General features: G+C 46.8%; 1 protein-coding gene and 1 non-coding gene across 2 annotated transcripts in view; both read left to right on the top strand.

The window, feature by feature from the left end:
* The window catches only part of Slc6a3 (solute carrier family 6 member 3), a 36,489-nt gene extending 34,471 nt beyond the window's left edge, over positions 1 to 2,018 (top strand). Inside the window, exon 14 of the mRNA XM_059276626.1 lies at positions 1,995 to 2,018. Within this exon, the coding sequence (XP_059132609.1) occupies positions 1,995 to 2,018 (24 nt within the window). The remainder of the gene's footprint in view (positions 1 to 1,994) is intronic.
* Positions 2,019 to 12,302: 10,284 nt separating this feature from the next.
* LOC131922076 (U6 spliceosomal RNA) lies at positions 12,303 to 12,406 on the top strand. The gene has a single exon (XR_009382192.1). It is a non-coding gene; the product is annotated as a U6 spliceosomal RNA (small nuclear RNA).
* Positions 12,407 to 20,871: the final 8,465 nt, after the last annotated feature.

Below are 20,871 nucleotides of genomic sequence, written 5' to 3'. Positions count from 1 at the left end.
AGGTATGCTTTTTAAGACTTGTTGGGTGGGCCCCAAGAAGCATTGGCATAGATCTGTCTCTCAGCCATCTCACAGGCTTGAGTAAGGGTTTCCAATACAGCTGCAGGGGCAGGCACTGATCCAGCCCCACAGGTCCCAGGCCAGTTCCCATACCCTGTCCCAAGGCTCCTCTGGTGTCACACTTGCTGCTCAGGACTCAGCCCATCTCTGTAGGTACTCTTTGCTGCTCTGTCCAGCAAGCTCCAGCCACGTAGGTCCTTCACATTCCAGGGAGTTTTCTGGGCTCTGACTGCACTCTGAAATCCAGAGACCCTCCAGGCAGCAGTCTGGGTGGCTGCCTCATTCATTCGTCCTGAGGTATCATTTAACCATGGCCATCTGATGTCCAGTGTTTTCAAACCCCATGGATATCTGTGGTGTTCAACTGAAGCTGTTTCAGATGGTAAATTCAGTCTTGTCATTCCCCTTTGGTCAGAAATCTGAGTGTAGCTCTGGTCCATCCATTTTGCCTGCTCAGTAATATTCCACTATGTCAACAGCCCATAATTTAGCCCTGTCTCTCTAATCAAACCCACTGCTCTAGTAGCTACCATTTGAGCCTCATTTGCTCTATCTCTGGATTCATACACGTCAGTCACTTTTTCTAGTATCCCGCACATAACCATTGTGCCAGCTGCAACATCTCCTGTCCTGGACCCTGAACGCTAGGCTCTAGGTTCTGGGTTCTAGTTCTTGATGATCCTTGCTCAGAGCTCAATGTTCCTGGTTTTTAAAATATAAGTCACCCTGTGCCCTCCTTTCTCTGGCTATCACCTAATTGCCTGCTTCTGTTGGTGACAGGGACAGAGGGAGTGGGGCTGTCCCCAGATCTGCTGCACTTGGACAGAATTCTGGGTTCTGGCCCTTCTCTGTGTACCCTCAGCCAGAATTCTGTTTTTTTTTCTGGGCCCCAAGCCACAGTTGGCCAGTGCCTGTGTGGGCCTAACCTGCAGATTGCCTTAGGCTCTGCCCACCTCGGGCCATGCTGTGGCATGTTCAGACCAGAACTGAAGAAGCCCCAAAGAGCCATTTGAGAGGAAACCAAAAGATTATCATGTGGCAGCAATGGCCATGGCCTCTCTCCTATCTCTGATTCAGTGTGTCAGACAACAGACTTATGAGCCATGTTTTGAAAACACTTAGCAGCACGGATCTCTCCAGTCAGTGATTGTCCACAACTGGCTCATGATCAGAAACAAGTTGAGCAGACAGCAGAACAGGAGGCTTCTGGTCTCAGTCCCCGCATCATCAACACCATCCACACCATCAGCATCATCAGCACCGTCAGCACCATAAGCACCATCCACGATGCCCCCTCCACTAGCACCTGGCCCACACCCAGCAAAACAGGCTTCGGAGTGCAGCACCCCCTGGAATGGACCCAACAGAGTTTTAGCATGCAAGGGAGAAGGACACTACTGGGCTACTCCCAACTCAGTAGGAGGATAATATGGAGCTAGCCCTGGATCTAAAGATGTACTGCATATCTCACTCCAACTGCTGGTCACAAATATGCTGGCCAGTACTCTGGCCTTCTAAGCAACTGAGCTCCACAGGCATGATTATTTGTTGTTATGTTTGTTCTGTTTTATTTTTGCTTTATTCTGCTTTTTTTTCTTTTGTTGTGACAGAATCTTACTGTAGCCCAGACTAGCCTCAAACTCATAGCAATCCTCCTGCTTCAGCCTCCTAAGTGTTACGATTACAGACATTAGCCACTGCACCTAGTTTTCATGTCTCTTCTTCATCAAGCAATTTAGTACTTTAAAGTTTACCAGGCCATTGGCTCTTGGTGCCCCTCAAGAGTGGCATCCACCAGTGGTAAGCTCCCCATAGGGTAGTGGTGCCACCTGTTGAGTTGAGTCCATCTTGATTTCATCACAGGGCCACTGGCCCATAAGTGACAATTGTAAGGTCTGTTCCTCACTTCTGAATAAATGATGCTTTCTTTCCAGCTGCGCCACTGGCTGTTGGTGTAAAGTGGAAGGGGACAGCAGCCAAGTGGGCCATCTCACAACAGCAGGACAGGGAGCCACTAAAGGAAACCCAGGCATCAAGAAAGGAGGGCCGCTTCTACCCTTCCCCTTTGCTGTATGGAAAAACAATCAAAGCTCGGGCTTCAGTGTTTGACTGTTCACACCTAATCCATGCTACAAAGGAAGAGGCCTCTGTGTGTATGTGGTTGTAAGAACACACATCTCTACACAGTGAGGTCAACTGTGTCCCTGTCCCTACTGGATGGAAAATATTTGGCTGGTATCTGGTCCCTGCAAGGCTCACTCCCCCATCTGTGGTCACCCTGGAAGAACAGGTCTTACTGTCCCCTGCAATCTAGGAGAGGGACCTTGGTACCTGTATATACACTGTGCCAGAATCCTCGTGCTCACAGTAGCTGCCTAGACCCTTTCTTTTGCTCAAATTTACAATGTCAAGTATCCTGTTTTTTCTGCTGTGTAGAAGGTAGAAAAGACAGTTAACACATGCCAAGTGCTTTCCTGGTGCTTGGCTCTGAGCAGACACTGTGACCTTAGCATCCTGATCATACATTACACACACACACACACACACACACACACACACACACACACACACACACACACAGGGTCTGTTCTGAGCCACGGAAGACAAGGGACTTGGTGCAAGTGGCCAGAGATTCTATGTTTTTTCCTTTATAGCTAAGATAAATAGACATGAAATAAGGTTGGGATACAACCCCTACTCCTAGCCCCTGGGAGACCTGCTCAGCTGTGGTCATTTCAGTATGGAATTGAAGGCCACAGAAAAAGTGTGTTCCTCACAGTGTGTCCCAACCCCTGGACACCTGCTCTGCACAGGGTCCCAAAGAAAAAGATCATATCCTTGGCCTGGAGTCCTGCCTGATCTTTGGGGAAACACCCACTCATGGGTTTGATTTCCCAGAGGCTCCCATCACATCAATGGACATTATCCATATTATAAATGGCTTTTTAAAATCATATGTATGTGTGAATCAAAATTATTCTCAAAATGCAAGGTTAGTTTGTTCAAATCTGTTTGCTGATGTCCCTGTTTTTGTTTACAAGAGTAATTAGCAATGCCATAGGAAGAAGGTAGACCAAGAACCACCTTCCCACAGAGTGCTGGCTTTAGCCCCTGGAGTAAAAAGTGGATGTTATGATTTTCCTTTGAGTTAATAAATGTGAACTTTGGCCTGGCCTGTATCCCACAGAAATGGTACCACATGTCTGTCTGGGAGAGCCAAACTTGGTGTTCTCTGCAAGCAGGCATTGGCATGAGGGATTTGAGTGTGCCACCAGGTGGAAATGCAGGGCTACTGGCTTCAGGAGTGCAGTGTGTCTGAGAAGGATCAGGCTTACTGCCTCCTCTGGGAGGAATGGCTCCATGTAGATATCCAGGTGTTGTCAGCATCTGCTTTTTGTCTTCATAGTACCTTGTATGGGTCCTTACAAACAATAAAAGAAATATATGTTGGAAACAGGCTCATCCTTGTTGCCATGTGTTTCTTGGCTGTTATATACAGCATCCAGCTTACCTGCTCATACATGGGAAAGAGGGGTGTGTCCAGCTCCCCTAGAGAGAATTCTTCCATCTAAATACCCCTCAGCATGTCTCCTACCTCACTTTACATTTCCCATGCACCTCCACACCTGCTTCTCCCAAACCTGGAGCAAGTTCATATGTGGGACTCTCTCACATGTGTGCTAGGTATAGTAATGACCCTGTTCCAGGTCTATACCCCTGAGATGTATGTGGCACTCACCTGCTCATTTCAGTAGGACACACTGTCTACCTGCCCACCTTCCTCCAGTCTTTCTCCAATCAGCATCCTGTCAGCTCCCTCCACATCCAGATTCTGTCCCGCAGCCCAACCACAACAGCTGTCTGAGATCTCCTTTCAGAGACAAATCCTGGGATCTTCTGAGTGGGCCTCTAGGTTCTATATCCTATTCTGTGACTGGAGGGATTCCTTGGACATTGAGAGACCAAGCCACACCTAAAGGAAACCTTATGCTTGGTTTAGTGTGACTTGTAACAAGTTATGTAGTCATCGACACCATAACAATACAATAGTCTCCCTATAACCCATGATAGAACAAACACTTCCATCCACATGACCTATGCCAGACCCCCTCCCCCCAAAAAAACAACCTCACTTCCTTCAGGTTTTGGTCCACTGAAAAGTTATTAGGGAATCAACTACCTTGACCCCAGATCCACAGAGTGAGCAAAAGCCTCACTGCCAGGGCCCACTGCCTGAATGCTGGCCGTAGCAGCCTCAAGGGTGATCGATCAACTTCCTGTTTGATTGTGGCCACTGTTTATACTGCAAGCCACTCTGAAGCTATACATACCGCTGTGCTTGCTGAGGGGTTTGGGGAGGGGTGCACTAGCCAATGTCTGTGGCTCAGGACATACACAGGGCTGGAACTACTTCCTATCCCCCCCCTTCCCAGCCTCCAGCTTTTAGCTGTTCACACTATACCCTGCACAGCACAAGAGGAGAAAGCATGGGGGCTAAGTGGCAGCCAGAGCTCTCAGAGATGAGTGATGTGGACAAGCACCTTGAGAAAACACAGGGAACCCTATGTAGACGATGCCTCAGGACTGGGGCAGCCACTACACCAATCCTTGGAAACATTAGCTGCTCTTCCAAGCTTTACAGGCATCCAAACCTAGAAGGAGCTGTGAAGAACATCATGGCTGGAGATTGACTTGCCTAGTGCTCACTACAACACATGATTCAGAAAATGTCCTAAGGAGCAAGGGAGTGGGAGGTGTATGCTCTGAATATGTAAAGAGCTCTTACAAATCAATAAAATGGTGGTTCTTTGAGGAAAACAGACAAAAATCATGAATGGATACCGAGTGATTCATCTTTAGTACTGAAGCAAACACCCAAGGAAACCTGCTCATAAAGAAAAAAGGGTTGTTTTGGCTCACAGCTTTGGAGATTCCAGTCCATGACTGGTTGGTTGGTCCTACTGGCTCAGGGCAGCAGCAGCACAACCATCATGGCAACCATGAGTATCAAAATGGATCCATCATGGGATGGGACATGAAAGGGAGGAAGAACAGGAGGTTAGAACAGGAACACTATCTCTTTCAAGAGCATTGCCTCTGACCTAACCCCCTCCACTAGCCTCTGCTTCCTAAAGGGTCAACCACCTCCTAACAATGTGAAACTAGAAGCCAAGCCTTTAGGACAGAGGTCCATTTGGGTACAATCCAGATCCTAACCAGCAGATTCACTCCAAAGGAGGGTGGCTAAGTGGTCAGAATCCAGTGAAAGGGCTCAGACTCACTCATTATCAAAGAACCACAAGGAAACCTTCACAGTCCTGAAACAGCTAACCCTAAAAAGTCTGACAGTGTGTGTAGGTGAGGATGGGGGCCAAGAGCACTGGTGCATTCTGGGTAAAAACATGCATCAGTGTGGTGGCTTGAGGAGGGTGTGGCATCATCCAGGAAAGTCGACTTTCTAGTTGTAGGTACTGTTGGAGCCTCTCCCCATGTGTGGGATTTCCTTCACCCATCAGCTGTGACACCCCACACACACTGTGGTGATGCTCCACTAGCCTACACTGTGGCCTGGCCCCAGGGCCTGCCTCAGGCCTAGCCTATCACCAAGCCAACCCTATCTGACATCCCTTTGGCACCAGGGTGAGTTGGACTCCACCTGAATCCATGCTTGCTCCTAGCCCCTTCATTTCCTTGTCCTATTTTCTTAACTCTTTCTAATTTTCTCACAAGAGCCCCACCATGAAGTGAGGGTGCAAGAATCTTGCTCAGGAACTCTCAGGAGTTCCAACCTCAGATATGTGTCCACCTAAGGCTGCAATCTACCTCAGTGTGCCCACCAAGGGTCATGTGTCAAACCCAAGCCCTGTGGTATATCCTTTTGTACCCACCAGAGGTCATGTGTTCGTCTTGGGTGCACCAATGATGTGCCAGAGTCCACACTGACACACATGCACAAGTGTTCATAAACGTCCATACTGGGCACAGTTAGCGTTAAACAGATTCCTGCTTGGTGTAAGGTAGAACCTTTAGTTAATGACACGGACTTATAGGGCAGGGCTATAGGTTGAACTGTTGAATGGCTCCCACATACCTGAAGAAGTCCTGCTCCCTAATACCTGCAAAGGTGACTTTATAGATATTTTATTGCATTTGTTGTATATGTGCACATGAATTCACATAAGCATACCAAAGCATGTGTGTGGAGGTCAGAGAACAACTTGAAGGAGCTAATTCTCTCTTTCTACCATAAGAGTCCCAAGCATGGAACTCAGGCCATCAGGACTGAGTTCCGATTGCTGAGCCATCTTACTGCCCTCAAAGGTGATTTAAGCAGAAGATAGAGGTACCACAGATGTTATTATGGATGGCCCTAAATCCAATGTGACTGGAATCCTAATGAGGAAGGAGAAAGACTCCATGATAGAAACACAGGAAAAGGATGTCGTTCAATTTTTTTCTTCATTTTGTTATTATTTCTGACCTATGTAATTCTTTTTTTTTTTTTTTTTTTTTTTTGGTTTTTCGAGACAGGGTTTCTCTGTGTAGCTTTGCGCCTTTCCTGGGACTCACTTGGTAGCCCAGGCTGGCCTCGAACTCACAGAGATCCGCCTGGCTCTGCCTCCCGAGTGCTGGGATTAAAGGCGTGCGCCACCACCGCCCGGCTATGTAATTCTTTTTTAATTAATTGATTGATTTGCTTATTTTACCTCCTGACCACAGTTTCTCTTCCCTCCTCTCCTCCCAGTCCCTCCCCACCACTCCCATTCTCAACCCCCAATCCACTCCTCTGTTTGTGTTCAGAAAAGGGTATATCTCCCATGGATATCAACAGAACATGGCATATCAAGTTGAAGTAAGACTAAGCACCTCCCATGTATAAAAGATAAGCAAGATGACCCAGTATGAGTAGTAGGGTCCCAAAAGCTAGTAAAAGAGTCAGAGACAGCCCACGCTCCCTGTGGTAATATACTGTGTACCCTAATAAAATTTGCCTGAAGATCAGAGAACAGAACAAGCCACTAGATTAAACATAGAGGCCAGGTAATGGTAGCACACACCTTTAATCCTAGCACTTGGGAGGTAGAGATCCATCTGTATCTCTGTGAGTTCAAAGCCACCCTGGACTACATGAGATTGATCCAGTGTAGGAGAGAAACAGAGCCAGGCAGTGGTGTCCCACACCTTTAATCCCAGTACTTGGGAAGCACACATGCCTTTAGTGGCTGGGTGGAGAAAGGTATATAAGGCATGAGGAGACAGAAACTAAAGACTTTTTCAGGCTGAGGAGTCCTAGAGGTAAGACATGGCAGTGGGTTGTTCCTTTGTCTCTCTGATCTTTCAGCATTTACCTCAATATCTGGTTCCTGGTTTTTTATTATAAGACAATTTAAGATTCATGTTTCAGCTCCCACTGTTAGGAATCCCACAAGAGGACCAAACTACACAACTGTAACATATATAGAGAATGCCTAGGTCAGACCCACACAGGCTCCTTGGTTGTCGGTTCAGTTTCTGTGAGCCCAGGTTAATTGATTCTGTGGGTTTTCTTGCAGTATCCTTAACCCCTCTGGCTAAAATCTTCTCTCCCCCTCTTCTGCAGGATTCCTCAGGCTCCACCTAATGTTTGTCTGTGGGTCTGCATCTGTTTCCTTCAGTTGCTGGATGAAGCCTCTCTAATGACAGTTGGGCTGGGCACCAATCTATGAGTATATCAGAATATCATTAGGCATCATTACACGGACATTTTCCCCTCCAGTCATGTTTGGTTCCATCACAGGTCTCTGGGTCATCTAGCCTGTGGGTCTTAGTGCTCTAGGCATTTTCAGGGGTTTCATGACTCACCTGCCATGGGTTTTAGGCTAGACAGGTCATTGGTTGACCACTCCCTCAATCTCTAGACCACCCTTACCCCAGCACATCCCATAGGCAGGACAGACTGTAGATCGAAGTTTATGTGGCTGGGTTGGTTTCCCACTCCCTCCACGTGAAGTCTTGCCTGGTCACAGGAGATGGCCAGTTCAGGCTATGTATCCACTGTTGCTAGGAATCTTAGTTGGAGTCATCCTTGTAGATTCCTGGGAGATTCCCTCACACCAGGTTTTTAATCTGACCCTGAAACACACACCCCCTTCCAGTAGTCTCTTTTGGTACTCTCCCCCTTTACCCCCATAGCCTGATCTCTCATGTTCCCATCCCCACCCACCTGCAGTCCACTCACAAAGTCTCCTCTATTTCCCCTTCCCAGGAAGATCTGGACATTCCCCCCTTGAACCTTCCTTGTTACCTAGTGAGTCTCTGGGTCTGTGGATTGTAGTATAGTTATCCTTTATTTTACAGCTAATAATTGAGTACATACCATGTTTGTCTTTCTGGGTCTGGGTTACCTCACTCAGGATGATTTTTTTCTAGTTCCATCGATTTGCCTTCAAATTTCATGATGTCGTTGTTTTTAACAGCTGATTAATACTCCACTGTGTAAATGTACCACATTTTCTTTAACCATTCTTCAGTTGAGGAACATATAGATTGTTTCTAGGTTCTGGATATTACAAATAAAACTGCTTTGAACATAGTTGAGCAAGTGTCCTTGTGGTATAATTGAGCATCCTTTGGGTATACACCCAAGAGTGGTATAACTGGGTCTTGTGGTAGATCAATTCCGAATTTTCTGAAAAACCACCATATTGATTTCCAAATAACCTACGTAATTCTTCTGAGAGTTTTTCCAAATTGTTCAAGTCTTCAAGATCTCCATATTAAATAGACTTGTATTGTTGGAGAACCATCACAGTAGCCCAGGAAGCCCCAGGATTTGGCTTACAGGTGCTGAAGAAATCAAATCACCAGACTGCAAAGCTCAATGGTGCTTATCCAGGCTTCACTCTGTCCGTGTCTTATACTACCCACTTGTTCCCTACATTTGGAAAATTTTTCTTTCCCACCCCACCCACCACTCTCCAAACTCTACCTCAGCCAATTTTCCTTCAGATATCACCCCTAGAAGTCAGACTGACCAAAGCTTCAAGGTTCTGGCCCATGGTCCACACTCCTTGAACCCACCATTCTCCTCAGACTTCACCATTAGGTGTCATTTTGTATAAAGTTTGCCCTTCCTCTTCCTTCCAAGTTTGGCTGGGAGCAGACGCTGGCTTGTTTTCATTCATTTCCAATGGTGTCTTGAAAAGGCCTGGGACACCGAATATGTTTATATATGTACAGGAGGATGAATGAGTGGGCGGGTGAGTAGGTGGATGGATAGGTGAATGTGGTGAACTGATGAGTGGACAGGCAGAAGAGCAGATAGATATATAGGTGGGTGAGTAGGTATGTGGATGGGTGGGTAGATTGGTGAGCAGAGGGGTGATGGGTAGGTGAGTTTGGTTCATTGGTGGGTAGATATGGGTGGGTGGATAGATGGATATGTGTGTAGATGGATGGGTATGTGGATAGACCGGTGTGTGCATGGGTGGGTGGGTGGATAGGTGGTCTTGTATTACATCCACAAGTCTGGTCCGATCCATTTCTCCTATATGACTGGACGTGTGAATGCTATATTTGGCATTTGTTCTCCAAAGAGAGGCTGGACTGTTGTGTTAATTTTGAAATACATGAAGCAGAATTCTCTTCTTGCATTAACTGGGTGCTGGAGCTGAGCTCTCAAATGGGGAGGGCCGCTGTACCGCTTCTTTCTGCTCAGTGGGGCCTCACCACCACCTCTGCTCTTTACCATCGGATTTGAGCTCTTTGCTGACTGACCTTTAGACACAAAGTCTGAGTATTCAAGCCCAGAAAAGCCACGTGATTCCTCTGAGAGAAGCATTTTAATAAAAGCTCTGCAACAGTGAAATACCTGGCTTAAAGGGTAAACAGATTCCTGTTTGGCTTTTTTCCCTGCAATCCTCCTTCAGTCTCTGCAGATTTGTCTGACTGGCCCTGCCCAAAGGTCACAGCATCTACCTGCTCCCTGATTACTGACTACAGAAAAAAAATGGTTCCATCCTTGAAAAAAAATGGATAATTAGTAAGTTTTGTGTCCCTGGTCCCTGTGGACCTCAGGTGTGCCGCTTGCTTTCCTCTTCCCAGGGTTCCAGGTCACAACCACAGCCAACCTGACACTGTAGCTATAATGCCAAATCGATCTCAGTGTTAGAGGTTTAAAAGTCTCAGGCTCTCCAAGCAGACCTCACACCAACACCAAACTGCCAGTGCTGGGGTCTGACCCAGGGAGCCACCAAAACAGAAGTAAGATGGACCCCCTGACTTCTGTAGCCTGTTTTTCACTGACCACGGCTAGTTGGGTAGGGCCAACACAGCAAGCAACTTCTCAGTCATTACTCAAGATGCAAAAGCCAGCTGGTGCTGGTAGTGGGGCAGGTCCTGCTATGAACTTGTGGGTGGAGGGGGGAATGAAGAGCAAGACAAACTAAGAAATTCTCAGTGCCAAATATGAGATTAGATCAGGATCAAAGCTTGGATGCCCTCACCTAGGTGGGTGACCAGCTATCCCAGGCTTCCCAGGACTTCAGGAGTCACTTTCATCCTTAGCACCACTAACCTGTTATGCCCTAAGTTCAAAAGTGGCAAGGTCTCAAAGCAGGGAAATTGTAAAAGCCATGGAGCCGCAAGTGGAGGCGGTGGAGGAGTTAGGCTGTGCATCTCCTGGCTGTCCTAGCTGTTGAAGGCCATGGCATTCAGTAAGCAGAGTGTGAACAAAACTTCTCAGAAGCTGTACCCTCCACCAAACCTTCTGCCAGGCTGATTAACTGATTAGAATATAAATGAGGAGAGGTTGGTATGTTGCAGGTCCAGAGCCTAATGACAATTTATCTTGGGTTACCTTTAGCTGTTCTCATGCAAGCCATTCTTTGCCCATCTCTGTGTCTGACCTAACATCCTGTACCTAACATAAAATCTTTTGGAACACCTTAACAGAACCCCAGTTTACACTAGCTAAAAAGACAAAGATCCATCATATAGCATCTAAGGCCTAGAGCACAAGAGTTCCTTGCTTTGGTTCAACATATCTACTTAATGTTTCCACCAATGTATTTGAAAAGTGCCTTAAAAAGTTATGACTTTCTTTGTTCCATTACTATAAAAACTTCATCAAACTGTTAACACATTAAAACATGGAATTTGGAGTGGCATAAATCTGTGTTCACTGGCCATGATCACTCATATTTGGAATAAACCATCTCTTATACCCTCAGAGGCAAAAACTGTGTTTTATACCAACTGAGATGAGGAGGGGTTGTTAAAAGAGCATGATCAGTCAGCCCCAGCCCCATGTTGGATGCCTTTATGGATGCCTTCATGTGTCAGGTATGGTGGTGCAGACCTGTAATCCCAGCACTTTGGAAGTGGAAGCAAAGAAGACCAAAAAGATCAAGATCAGCATTGGCAGAAGGCTGAGTTCAAGGCCAGTCTGGGCTACATGAGACCCTGTCTCAAAATTCAACAAACACCTTTATGTTCTAATGCTCATAGCATCTCTGCAACTGGAATCAAGGCAGAGCACCAAGAAATCTGCACAGTAAGGCCAAGTGTGACCAGAGAACAGAACTGGAGACCTACAGGGTCTAGGGTTAACTCCCCAGAGAGGGTGTTGTTAACTTCCAGAACCATTAAACCTCAAAGAAACATAAGTCAGAAATGTAGACCTCTACTTGGGTAAACTAATGAAACATCAACATCAGCAGCTGTATTCATCAGAATTATTGAGGGCACCAGCAGCTACTAACTCTTCGTGGCTAAAATAACGACAGCCACAGTATCCCAGAGGCCAGCAAGGGAGTGAATGGGAGCTGCCCTGGGCCAACAGCTCTGTGTTCCACCACCTTTCACACAGCTGAAAGACCAGAGAGCCACATTTGGAGCTTCATCCACATTGCAGTGCATAGAGTCGAGGTCATTGGTGATGGGGCTACCTCTAGCCATCCCTGAATGCTTCCAGTGCAACATCATCTCATACAGGCCACACACAGCACAAGCCAAGCCCTGGCCTGTATGTAAGTCAAGCACAGCGCTGTCCCAGAGGGCCTGCTGTCCATGGCTCAGGGGCCCCAGGTCACCTTCCAAGGAGAAATGTTCATAAACCAATGGCTTGTGACAAAGTTAGGAGCTGGGCTGTCCTGCGTCACTTCCTTGTGTCTTCACTTGGCAAAAGCCTTCTGTGCAGACAGGACAGCTGGACACTCAACCTTGACTCTGAGACCCAAGGAGTTGTAAAAAGATACATGTCACTACTCCCCTCAGCAATACATATACTAAAATTGGAATACAGAGAAAATTAGCATGGTCCTTGCACAAGGCTGACACACAAATCTGTCAAGTGTTCTATATTCTCAGAGATGCTTATATTTGTAGTATATGATGATTAACACAGACTCACAACTAGCCAAGATGCAGACAATAAGAGATTGGAAAATGTTCATCCCTAAATGGAACATATATACTGAACCCCATCTTCCCAAGGCTCAGAGATCATTGCAGAACAGAGAGCAGAAAAAGTAAGAGCCAGAGGTAGTTCATGACTACAAGGAAGCAGTGTCTTCTGGACACAGCAATTCATCTGCACATCTGAATTCACAGTGGTTGTGACAGTAGGTATAAGACATGAGTAAGCCCAAGCCAGAACAAATCCCAGTATTGAGAGGGAGCTGGTCATGCCATCCTGAGGAACTAGCACTGGTGGTCCCCAGTGTATAAGTAACACCCTGAAGCTATTGGCAATTGTTAGCTGCTGAGAGAAGGAGATATAATTTTCTCTGAGAGTTTTCTACCCCTGGTAGGTTGACCACACTCCAGGGATAGGACACATATCCAAGAATATTTGGTCTTGATGGATGTTTTCAAAAAGGATATAAATTTGGGTGGATGAGAATAGTTGGGGTAGGGGTAGTTGAATATTATCTAAACACACTGTATGAAATTCTCTAAGAACTAAGAAAGAAAGAAAGACACAACAAATATATCCCACAGGATCTCATACCAAGTTCAGGCCATACATGCCCACCCCCATGCCCAGATGAAACAGCAAGAATGCTTCTGCTCTTTCCTGTCTGGCCTCAAATGGCTAAATTAACAGAGGATAAATGACCACCCCAAGAGTCCATCCTAAGCCCCTGGGTGGGTGCAGCATGTCCTGGAGAGGCACTTAGAGCCATCCCTTAAAGACACTAGTCCAGAAGGTCCCCAATACAGGTGTCAGACACCAGCAAACAGATGGTATGCAAGGAAAATCCCCAAACTACATTTGCTTAAAAATGCTTTTCTCCTGAGTGAATGCAAAAGATTCCACTTATAACTAAACTTCATACACAGAACCAATGTTGAATGTATCAAACGTCAAAGGTGTTTATCTAGAATTTAAATAATTTTACTTATTATTCCAGGAGCTAAGCTCCTTTTTCCTTGGAGTTATTTGCCATATAGGAGAAGGCTTCCATCAGACAGAACATTTTATTTGATTACATTTGGATGGTGTACATATTTACACAGTATCAGTGAGGCAGAAATGCCCTTTTTAGAATCATGCTTCTGGCCTCAACGGGCCCGTCAGCTGCACACTGCATCAACCAAGTCCTGCAGGTCCATGGTTAAGCCCATGTCTGGCTCTGAGCTTGAGGTTGACATTTGGACTGTGGTCATCAGCCTCTGAGTATGCAGATACCCTGGAAGCTTTGTGGACACAGGGAGATGAAATCTAAAATCTTAAAGTTCTGTCATTCCAAAGGTGCTCATTTTAAAGGCTTAGGGGGGAAAGAGGGAAATCAACCACTTGTGATCCATGACCAAAAGGCAGCAAACAACACCTTGCTCTAGACTCATTCCTAGTTCTCAGTTCCCATGAATGATTGTTTACTTAGGGTGCACAGGAAGGAAACAGGTAGGACTTGGGGCCACACAGCCCAAGTTAAACAGATTCTCCTTCCTTCCTAAACAAGGATCCCAGCTGCCGACCCTCGCTTTACTCGTCTGTTCATAGGGATCTGGTATCCAGCACAGTGGGTTGTTGAAAGGACCACAGGCATTAAATGATGCAAACACTTAGAAAGGAGCATGGAGTGCCAGTGTCCTGACTCAGTGTGGTCCCTAGACTAATATGATTTGTCAGTTCTCGAAGACTGGCTAGTGACCCAGCAGATGTGTCAGAGTCTAACAAGAGGCTAAAACTGCCTTGGTTTCTGATGCAGTGTTGGTGGAAGGAGCAGCTGCAGCACATACTTGTCTGCAAGTGCCTGTTCAAGCTGGGCAGCGAAGGCTCAGGAAAGCCACTGTCCTTCAGGCTGGCTCTGTCCAAACATGCCAGGCTGTTAGGAGCCGCTTCTTCAGCTGTCTGTGCTCTCAAAAGGTAAGGGAAGATCAGCATGGCCCTAGGAGAATCAGAAGAAGTAACACACTAGAGAAGCAAGCTTAGCCATTTGCCACCTAGAAGGACCAGCCCTGGACTCGTAGGCATGTCCATGGAGCAGACCAGATGCAGCAGCAAACCTTGGGAGGGGTTCTCTGCCTAGCCTCTCTATGACAAGGACCCTCATGTGCTTGTGTGTGTGTTCTCAGTCAGTCCCTTTCAGATTGGCTGCCAGGGGGCTCAGGAATACATGGGTTCTATACCTGAGTCGATTTAGATCCCTGTTGTTAGTCTTTGGATGTAAAATGTCCACAATATGCTCACATGGTGGGACAATTGGTCCCCAGATGATAATGCTGTTTGGGAAGGTTGCGGAATCTTTAGGAGGTAGAGGCCTATCTAGAGAAAGTGGGTCACGGGAGGGCAAGCCTTGTCCTAGTTCTGGCTCCAGTCTCTCTCTCTCTCTCTCTCTCTCTCTCTCTCTCTCTCTCTCTCTCTCTCTCTCTCTCTCTCTCTCTCTCTCTGTTTCATGGTCTCCCAAGATGAGGAAGCAGCCTCATGCTCCTGCCACAGCAGGCATGAGCCACTTCAACCACCATGCTTTCCCACCACTATGGGTACCCTCAAACCATGAGTCCAAATAAATCCTTTCTAAGTTGTTCCTTTCCAGGCATTTTTCACAGCAATGAGAAAGTAAATTAATACACCTGTCATAACTACCGTCACCATCAGGACCTCCTAAGTGCAGGCCAAGTTGTCAGACACTCCAACCCCGAGCTCATACATCTTCATATCATGCCTGTATTACAACCCTCTTCAACCCACAGAACACAATCAAGGTAAGCTCAGCTGAGCTACTAGACTCTTACTCTGTGGGGTGAAGAGGCCATGGACACTGCACAGTATTCCACAGTACAGAGCAGAGAGGTGTACATCTCCAGTGTCAGCAGCACTACTGGAGTTGGCAATACGTGTATGTAAGGTATATGTATATGTGAGGGCATGTATGTATGGGAGTGTGGAGTGAATTTGTGTGTGCTTGCATATAGGAATGCATGTATGGGTGAATCCACGTGTGTGCACATCTGAGTGTGTATGTGCTCTGAGAGAGTACTGAGAGGACCCTGGAACACTCACCTGTGTCCTGTTACTGTCCCCCAACACATGGGTAAAGAGCACAAATTGGCCAGGGAGAGAAATATGCAAAGAAAGCACACTGCTTTTCTTGTGAAATCTGGAGAGGAGCAGGATCTAGAGGCAGGGTCCATGTGGCCATTCAGCCAGAGAGTTTAGTATTAGGGGAAAGGTTCACAGAATGGACAGAAGTAGCCACCGAAATCTGTGGTTGAAGCACAGCAGGAAACAGGCCCTTGAAAGGGCTCCAGAGCTGCCCAGCATTCATCCCCAGATTTCCACATCCACACAGGTGTAGATGAATTTCTAAACAGTCTTATTAAATAAGGAACACAAAGTCAAATATAGGGGTGAAAGCCGTAGAGACCAGGGAAATAGTGAGAGCCACCAGACAACCTTAGCTCACCATGCCACCATAGCTTCCCGAGAGAGAGAGAGCTACTTCCCGTCTACCCAGGCTTCTTTTTTTTTTTTTTTTTTTTTGGTTTTTTCGAGACAGGGTTTCTCTGTGTAGCTTTGCACCTTTCCTGGAACTCACTTGGTAGCCCAGGCTGGCCTCGAACTCACAGAAATCCGCCTGGCTCTGCCTCCCGAGTGCTGGGATTAAAGGCGTGCGCCACCACCGCCAGGCTTTTATTGCCTTGCTGTTCTGCCCTCTCATTGGCTCTTAGCCCAGCTACCTCACTTCCTTGTCACTGCCCGTCTGTACAGACCTCCAGGTCTCTATGGTTGGTACTGGGATTAAAGGCATGTATCACCATGATTGGTTGTTCCCTAGTGTGTCCTTGAATACATAGAGACTTGGCCTGCCATTTGATCGGATTAAGGGCATGTGCTACCACTGCCTGACTTTTGTTTATGGCTGGCTATGTCCTCTGATCTCCAGACAAACTTTATTTATTAACATACATATAAAATATCACCACACACAGGGTTAGGACCTTGTGTCGAGCTGAGGATCAGACCTGCTGAGACACTAAGACATGCTTTCTGGGACTCGGGACCCCAAGCTAGAGAGCCACAATTCCAACGTGCCTGGGTTCAGCCACTCAGGGGAAGCTCTGGACTTTGTTCCTGGCTCCCCCTTTTCACAGTGGCAAAAGGTTAGCCCCATCATCCATCCTCAATTCCTAGAACCTGAGTTTCATCCCTATGAGGAAGATGGTAGAATATGTCTAAGCCACACTGTGATGGTGAAGACGAGCTATGTCAGAGACTCCTGAGGTTGGTGACCTAAGTAGAAGTTTACTGTTCATCACTCTGAAGGCATGAGCCCAAGCACTTTCAGACTTGATATGTGGTGGCGGGGAGGACTACAAACTACCCCCGTGTTCATTCACCAAGGACTCCACAGCTCCTTCGTCTCCTAAAGCCCCTTACATTTTTTGTTTTCCGTTTTGTTGAAGGGGCTTCACCTGTGCTAAACAAGGGTTCTACCATTGAGCTGTACCCACAGTCCCCTTTATTGAGACAAGATCTTGTTCTATTGCTCAGGCTGGTCTCAAACTTGAGAACTGAAGTAATCCTTCTGCTTCAGCCTCCTAAGTATCTGTGACTATGTGTGTGCATCACCACAGCTGCTGCTCCACCCCTTAATATCACATCAAGGTTGATGATAGATAGATAGATAGATAGATAGATAGATAGATAGATAGATAGATAGATAGATGATGAGAGAGAGAGAAAGATGATATGACAGATAGATAGATGAGAGAGAGAGAGAGAGAGAGAGTGAGAGAGAGAGAGAGAGAGAGAGAGAGAGAGAGAGAGATCAGAAAAGGCATCACCACCAAGCCATAGCAACCAGCCTTTATGTCTGATCACCATGAATCCACCTAGGAAAGAGTGGGTAAAAGGTGAGTCAACTGACCTGGGGACAGTGGATATTTATGGATCCTGCTAATGAAGAGGTGGCATTTTCTGGTCAAGGATCCAGGTGTGTCAGGCAAAGTAGGGAAGGCTCTGCATTGGCTCCCTGTGGAGTGTTAGCATTTATACCTTGGTCTCAGATGTCCTTTCCTGGGGTGTCAGTGTCCATTGGTGTTGGTGGGGGAAGGGTGGCCCTTCCACTGGTGTTGATCCTGTCTTCCTCCACCCAGGTCTCCTCAGAACTCAACAGAGACTCTGCCTATGGGGTTTAAAGTGGGTGTTACCATCTGCACAGCCTCCCCATCAGGCACAGCTAGAGTTTGGTACCCTCATGAGTCCCTGGACTCCCTGCCCAGCCTGAGCCCCTCTTTGCCTCGCCTGGGCACCCCTGGCTGGGCTGTTCCCCACATCAATGTCCAGGGAATATTTACCTTGCCTGTGTATGGCCAGCCACTAGGCACCCTGCACCAGGACCTAAGGAACCCTCACTCCTCTGCAGCCCTGCCATCTTTATTCTCCTTCCAATTGAATGTCCACCCCTTGCAAGAGTGAAAGGGTCAGGGGAGAGAACAAAACAGGGATCTTCCTGTCTGGAGGAGCAAGTGCTGAGAAGGACTTGGTATTCCTTCTGGAGGAACACAGAAATGCAATAGACTCTCCAAAGAAACATGGTTAATATTAACCAGGGAGTCCCTAGACTGGTATGAGGAGTCAGTGAACTGCTCTTGTGGAGGTAGAGTTCTGACAGTAGAAGAAAGGCAGGAGTAGCTGTGCATTGACCTCATTTGTGAAGCTGGGCTGCACAGAGATGAGACGTAGCAATTCTGCAATCACTGTGTGTGTTCCAGAAATGAGAGGCAAACAAACACATTATAGGCAATCAGAACAAGTGACATAATTTGTGGGGACCGATGCAAAAGGTGCATTTGAGGCCCTTGCCTAGAACACATCAAGAGTCAGGAGCTCAGGGGAGGTCATACCCTGTCACTTCAGTGCTTGGGCAACATAGTTAGACCCTGGCTTAAAACAGCCAGGGGCTGTGGATGTAACTTAGGGGTAGAGTAGTTGCTCAGCACATTCAAGATCCTAGACAAAACACATACATACACACACACACACACACACACACACAGAGAGAGAGAGAGAGAGAGAGAGAGAGAGAGAGAGAGAGAGAGAGAGAGAGAGAGAGAGAGAGTTAAACATGTCCTCTCCTCTGTGCTAAGGCAAGGCCTATTGTAGCCATAAGCTGTCATGTGGACAGCATTGCCCTGGAAAGACCTGGCTGTGAATGGGGAAAATGATCAGGATGGAGAGAAGGCAGCAGGCTAAACTATGGAATTGGACATAAATGGCACAGAGACACACAGCCAACTGACATGTGGGATGAAACACAGCATAGATGTTGGCATGACAGCATGTATCTCATCCTACCTCCTTAAAAAAAAACCTGACACTAGGATAACCATTGCCCGTGGGTACTCCCATATCCCAAGTGTTTATTACACCTTTTTTCCAGACAGGGCCGTTGTGATGACCCTAGAGTACCTGTTCCCCACAAGTAAGGCAGTGCTCCAAAGTGGTATGCCCAAAGGACAAAGTCAACCTGAAACACATGAAAGGCCAGACCCAAGAGTGATGGGAACCAGGAATGGCCATTCATCAAACAGCACAATAATGTTTGAGCCAGAGTCATCAAAGGACATTAAGATTAGTGTCCAGAAACAAGATAAGCAGTGGCCTGTGGCTTAGTCACCAAGTCTCACCCCAAGGAAAAGAACAAGTGGCGGCGGCACCATGGAGAGGCCTGGGCACCACTTCACAAGGACCTGATAGTTAAGATATGTTAGATGGAGACTGAACCTAAATCTAAGAACTGACATGTCCTCATAAGAGAGCTTAAGAGAGAATGTAGGATGCAGCAGGTATTGAGTGGTGTGCCCATAAGCCAAGGAACGCCACCTCTTTCCAGCAACCTAAGAAGCCAGAGAAAGGTAGGGAAGAGTCAATTCCCATCAAAGTGGGAGCTGAAGACACTATGATCTCAGGCTTGCAGCTTCCAAAGTGGAAAAGCCTCACTCCTGCTTCTTTGAGACACGTGGCCTCTCCCTGTTGTCATATGTGTGGGTCTTCCACAGTCCTCTGCTCTTGCAATTACTCTCTGCTGCTACCGAGAGAGCCACATCCACTCAACATTCCAGGAATGACAGGGCAGGGTTTGAGTCCTACAGAATACCCTGGCTGTGTCCTCACACCTACCAGCTGCACCCATAGAAAGGCAGGAGGCTATGATCTGCATTCCTTCTGAACTTCCATCCTTCACTGTGTGGTGGTAGGCACTCCAGCACTTGCCCTATGTCTCTGTTGGTTCAGGAGATGTCTGCTGTTGATTTGTTCATGGTGACCTAATTCATGCACACTTTTTTTTTTAATTCTTCTCTCATACAATACATTCCAAATGCAGTTTCCCCTCCCTCCACTCCTCCCAGTTCCCACACACACAGTTCCCCTCTTCCCCCAGATCCACTCCTCCTGTGTTTCCCTTCAGAAAAGAGTGGACATCCCAGGGATATCAACTGAACACACCATAACAAGCTACAATAAGACTAAACACAAACCTTTGTATCAGGGCTGGGCAAGGCAACCCAGTAGGAGGAAAAAGTTCCCAAGGGCAGGTGTATGAGTCAGAGACACCCCCAGCCCCAGTGTTAGGAGTCCAAAAAAACACCATGAGACTAACAACTATAACATATATGCAGAGGACCTAGTGTAGACCCATGCAGCCTTGGTAATTGCTGCTTCAGTCTCTGAGAGCCCCTATGAGCCATGCTTAGTTGATTCTGTGGGCCATGTTCTCCTGGTGTCCTGAAGAATGCAAATAGATCATATTTATCATGCTGCACAAAACTCAAGTCCAAAAGGATCAAAGACCTCAACATAAAACCATATACACTGAACCTGATAGAGGAGGAAGTGAAGAATTCATGCACATTTCAATATTACTTTTCTTAATATAAAAATGTCAGGGCAAGTTTATGTTCACAGAAAACCTGACCAGAAGGCAAAGGCTTCCCACATTCTCCCCCTATAGCCTGAACGTTTTCCATTACTACCCCACACAACAGCACATTTGTCCAGCTTATTCTGTTCTGGATTGGGCCTTGGATGTGTTTTCCTACAAAAATGCATCTGTTTTTGTTTTTTCTTCATATTATCTTCCAGGAAATTTGTCATTCTTCATTATAGCTTTAGGTCTTATGCATGTGAAGTTAATTTGTGTTTTTATATGTGGCTATCTGTTGCTGCTTGCCCTTTATTGAAAGGCCCATCTTCCTTTCAGTGACCTGCCTTTCTCCTAAGTGAAAGGCAAGTTGACTGCACTCCCATGGGTCAAGTTTTGAACTCTCCTCTCTGCTCTGCTGACCCATCTGCCTGCTCTGTCACTGATGCCAAAGCCT

Source organism: Peromyscus eremicus, chromosome 11 (assembly GCF_949786415.1).
Source record: "Peromyscus eremicus chromosome 11, PerEre_H2_v1, whole genome shotgun sequence".
NCBI classification, from domain to species: domain Eukaryota; kingdom Metazoa; phylum Chordata; class Mammalia; order Rodentia; family Cricetidae; genus Peromyscus; species Peromyscus eremicus.
Note: the sequence above shows the minus strand (reverse complement) of the source record. Positions and strands in the feature narration are given on the sequence as shown.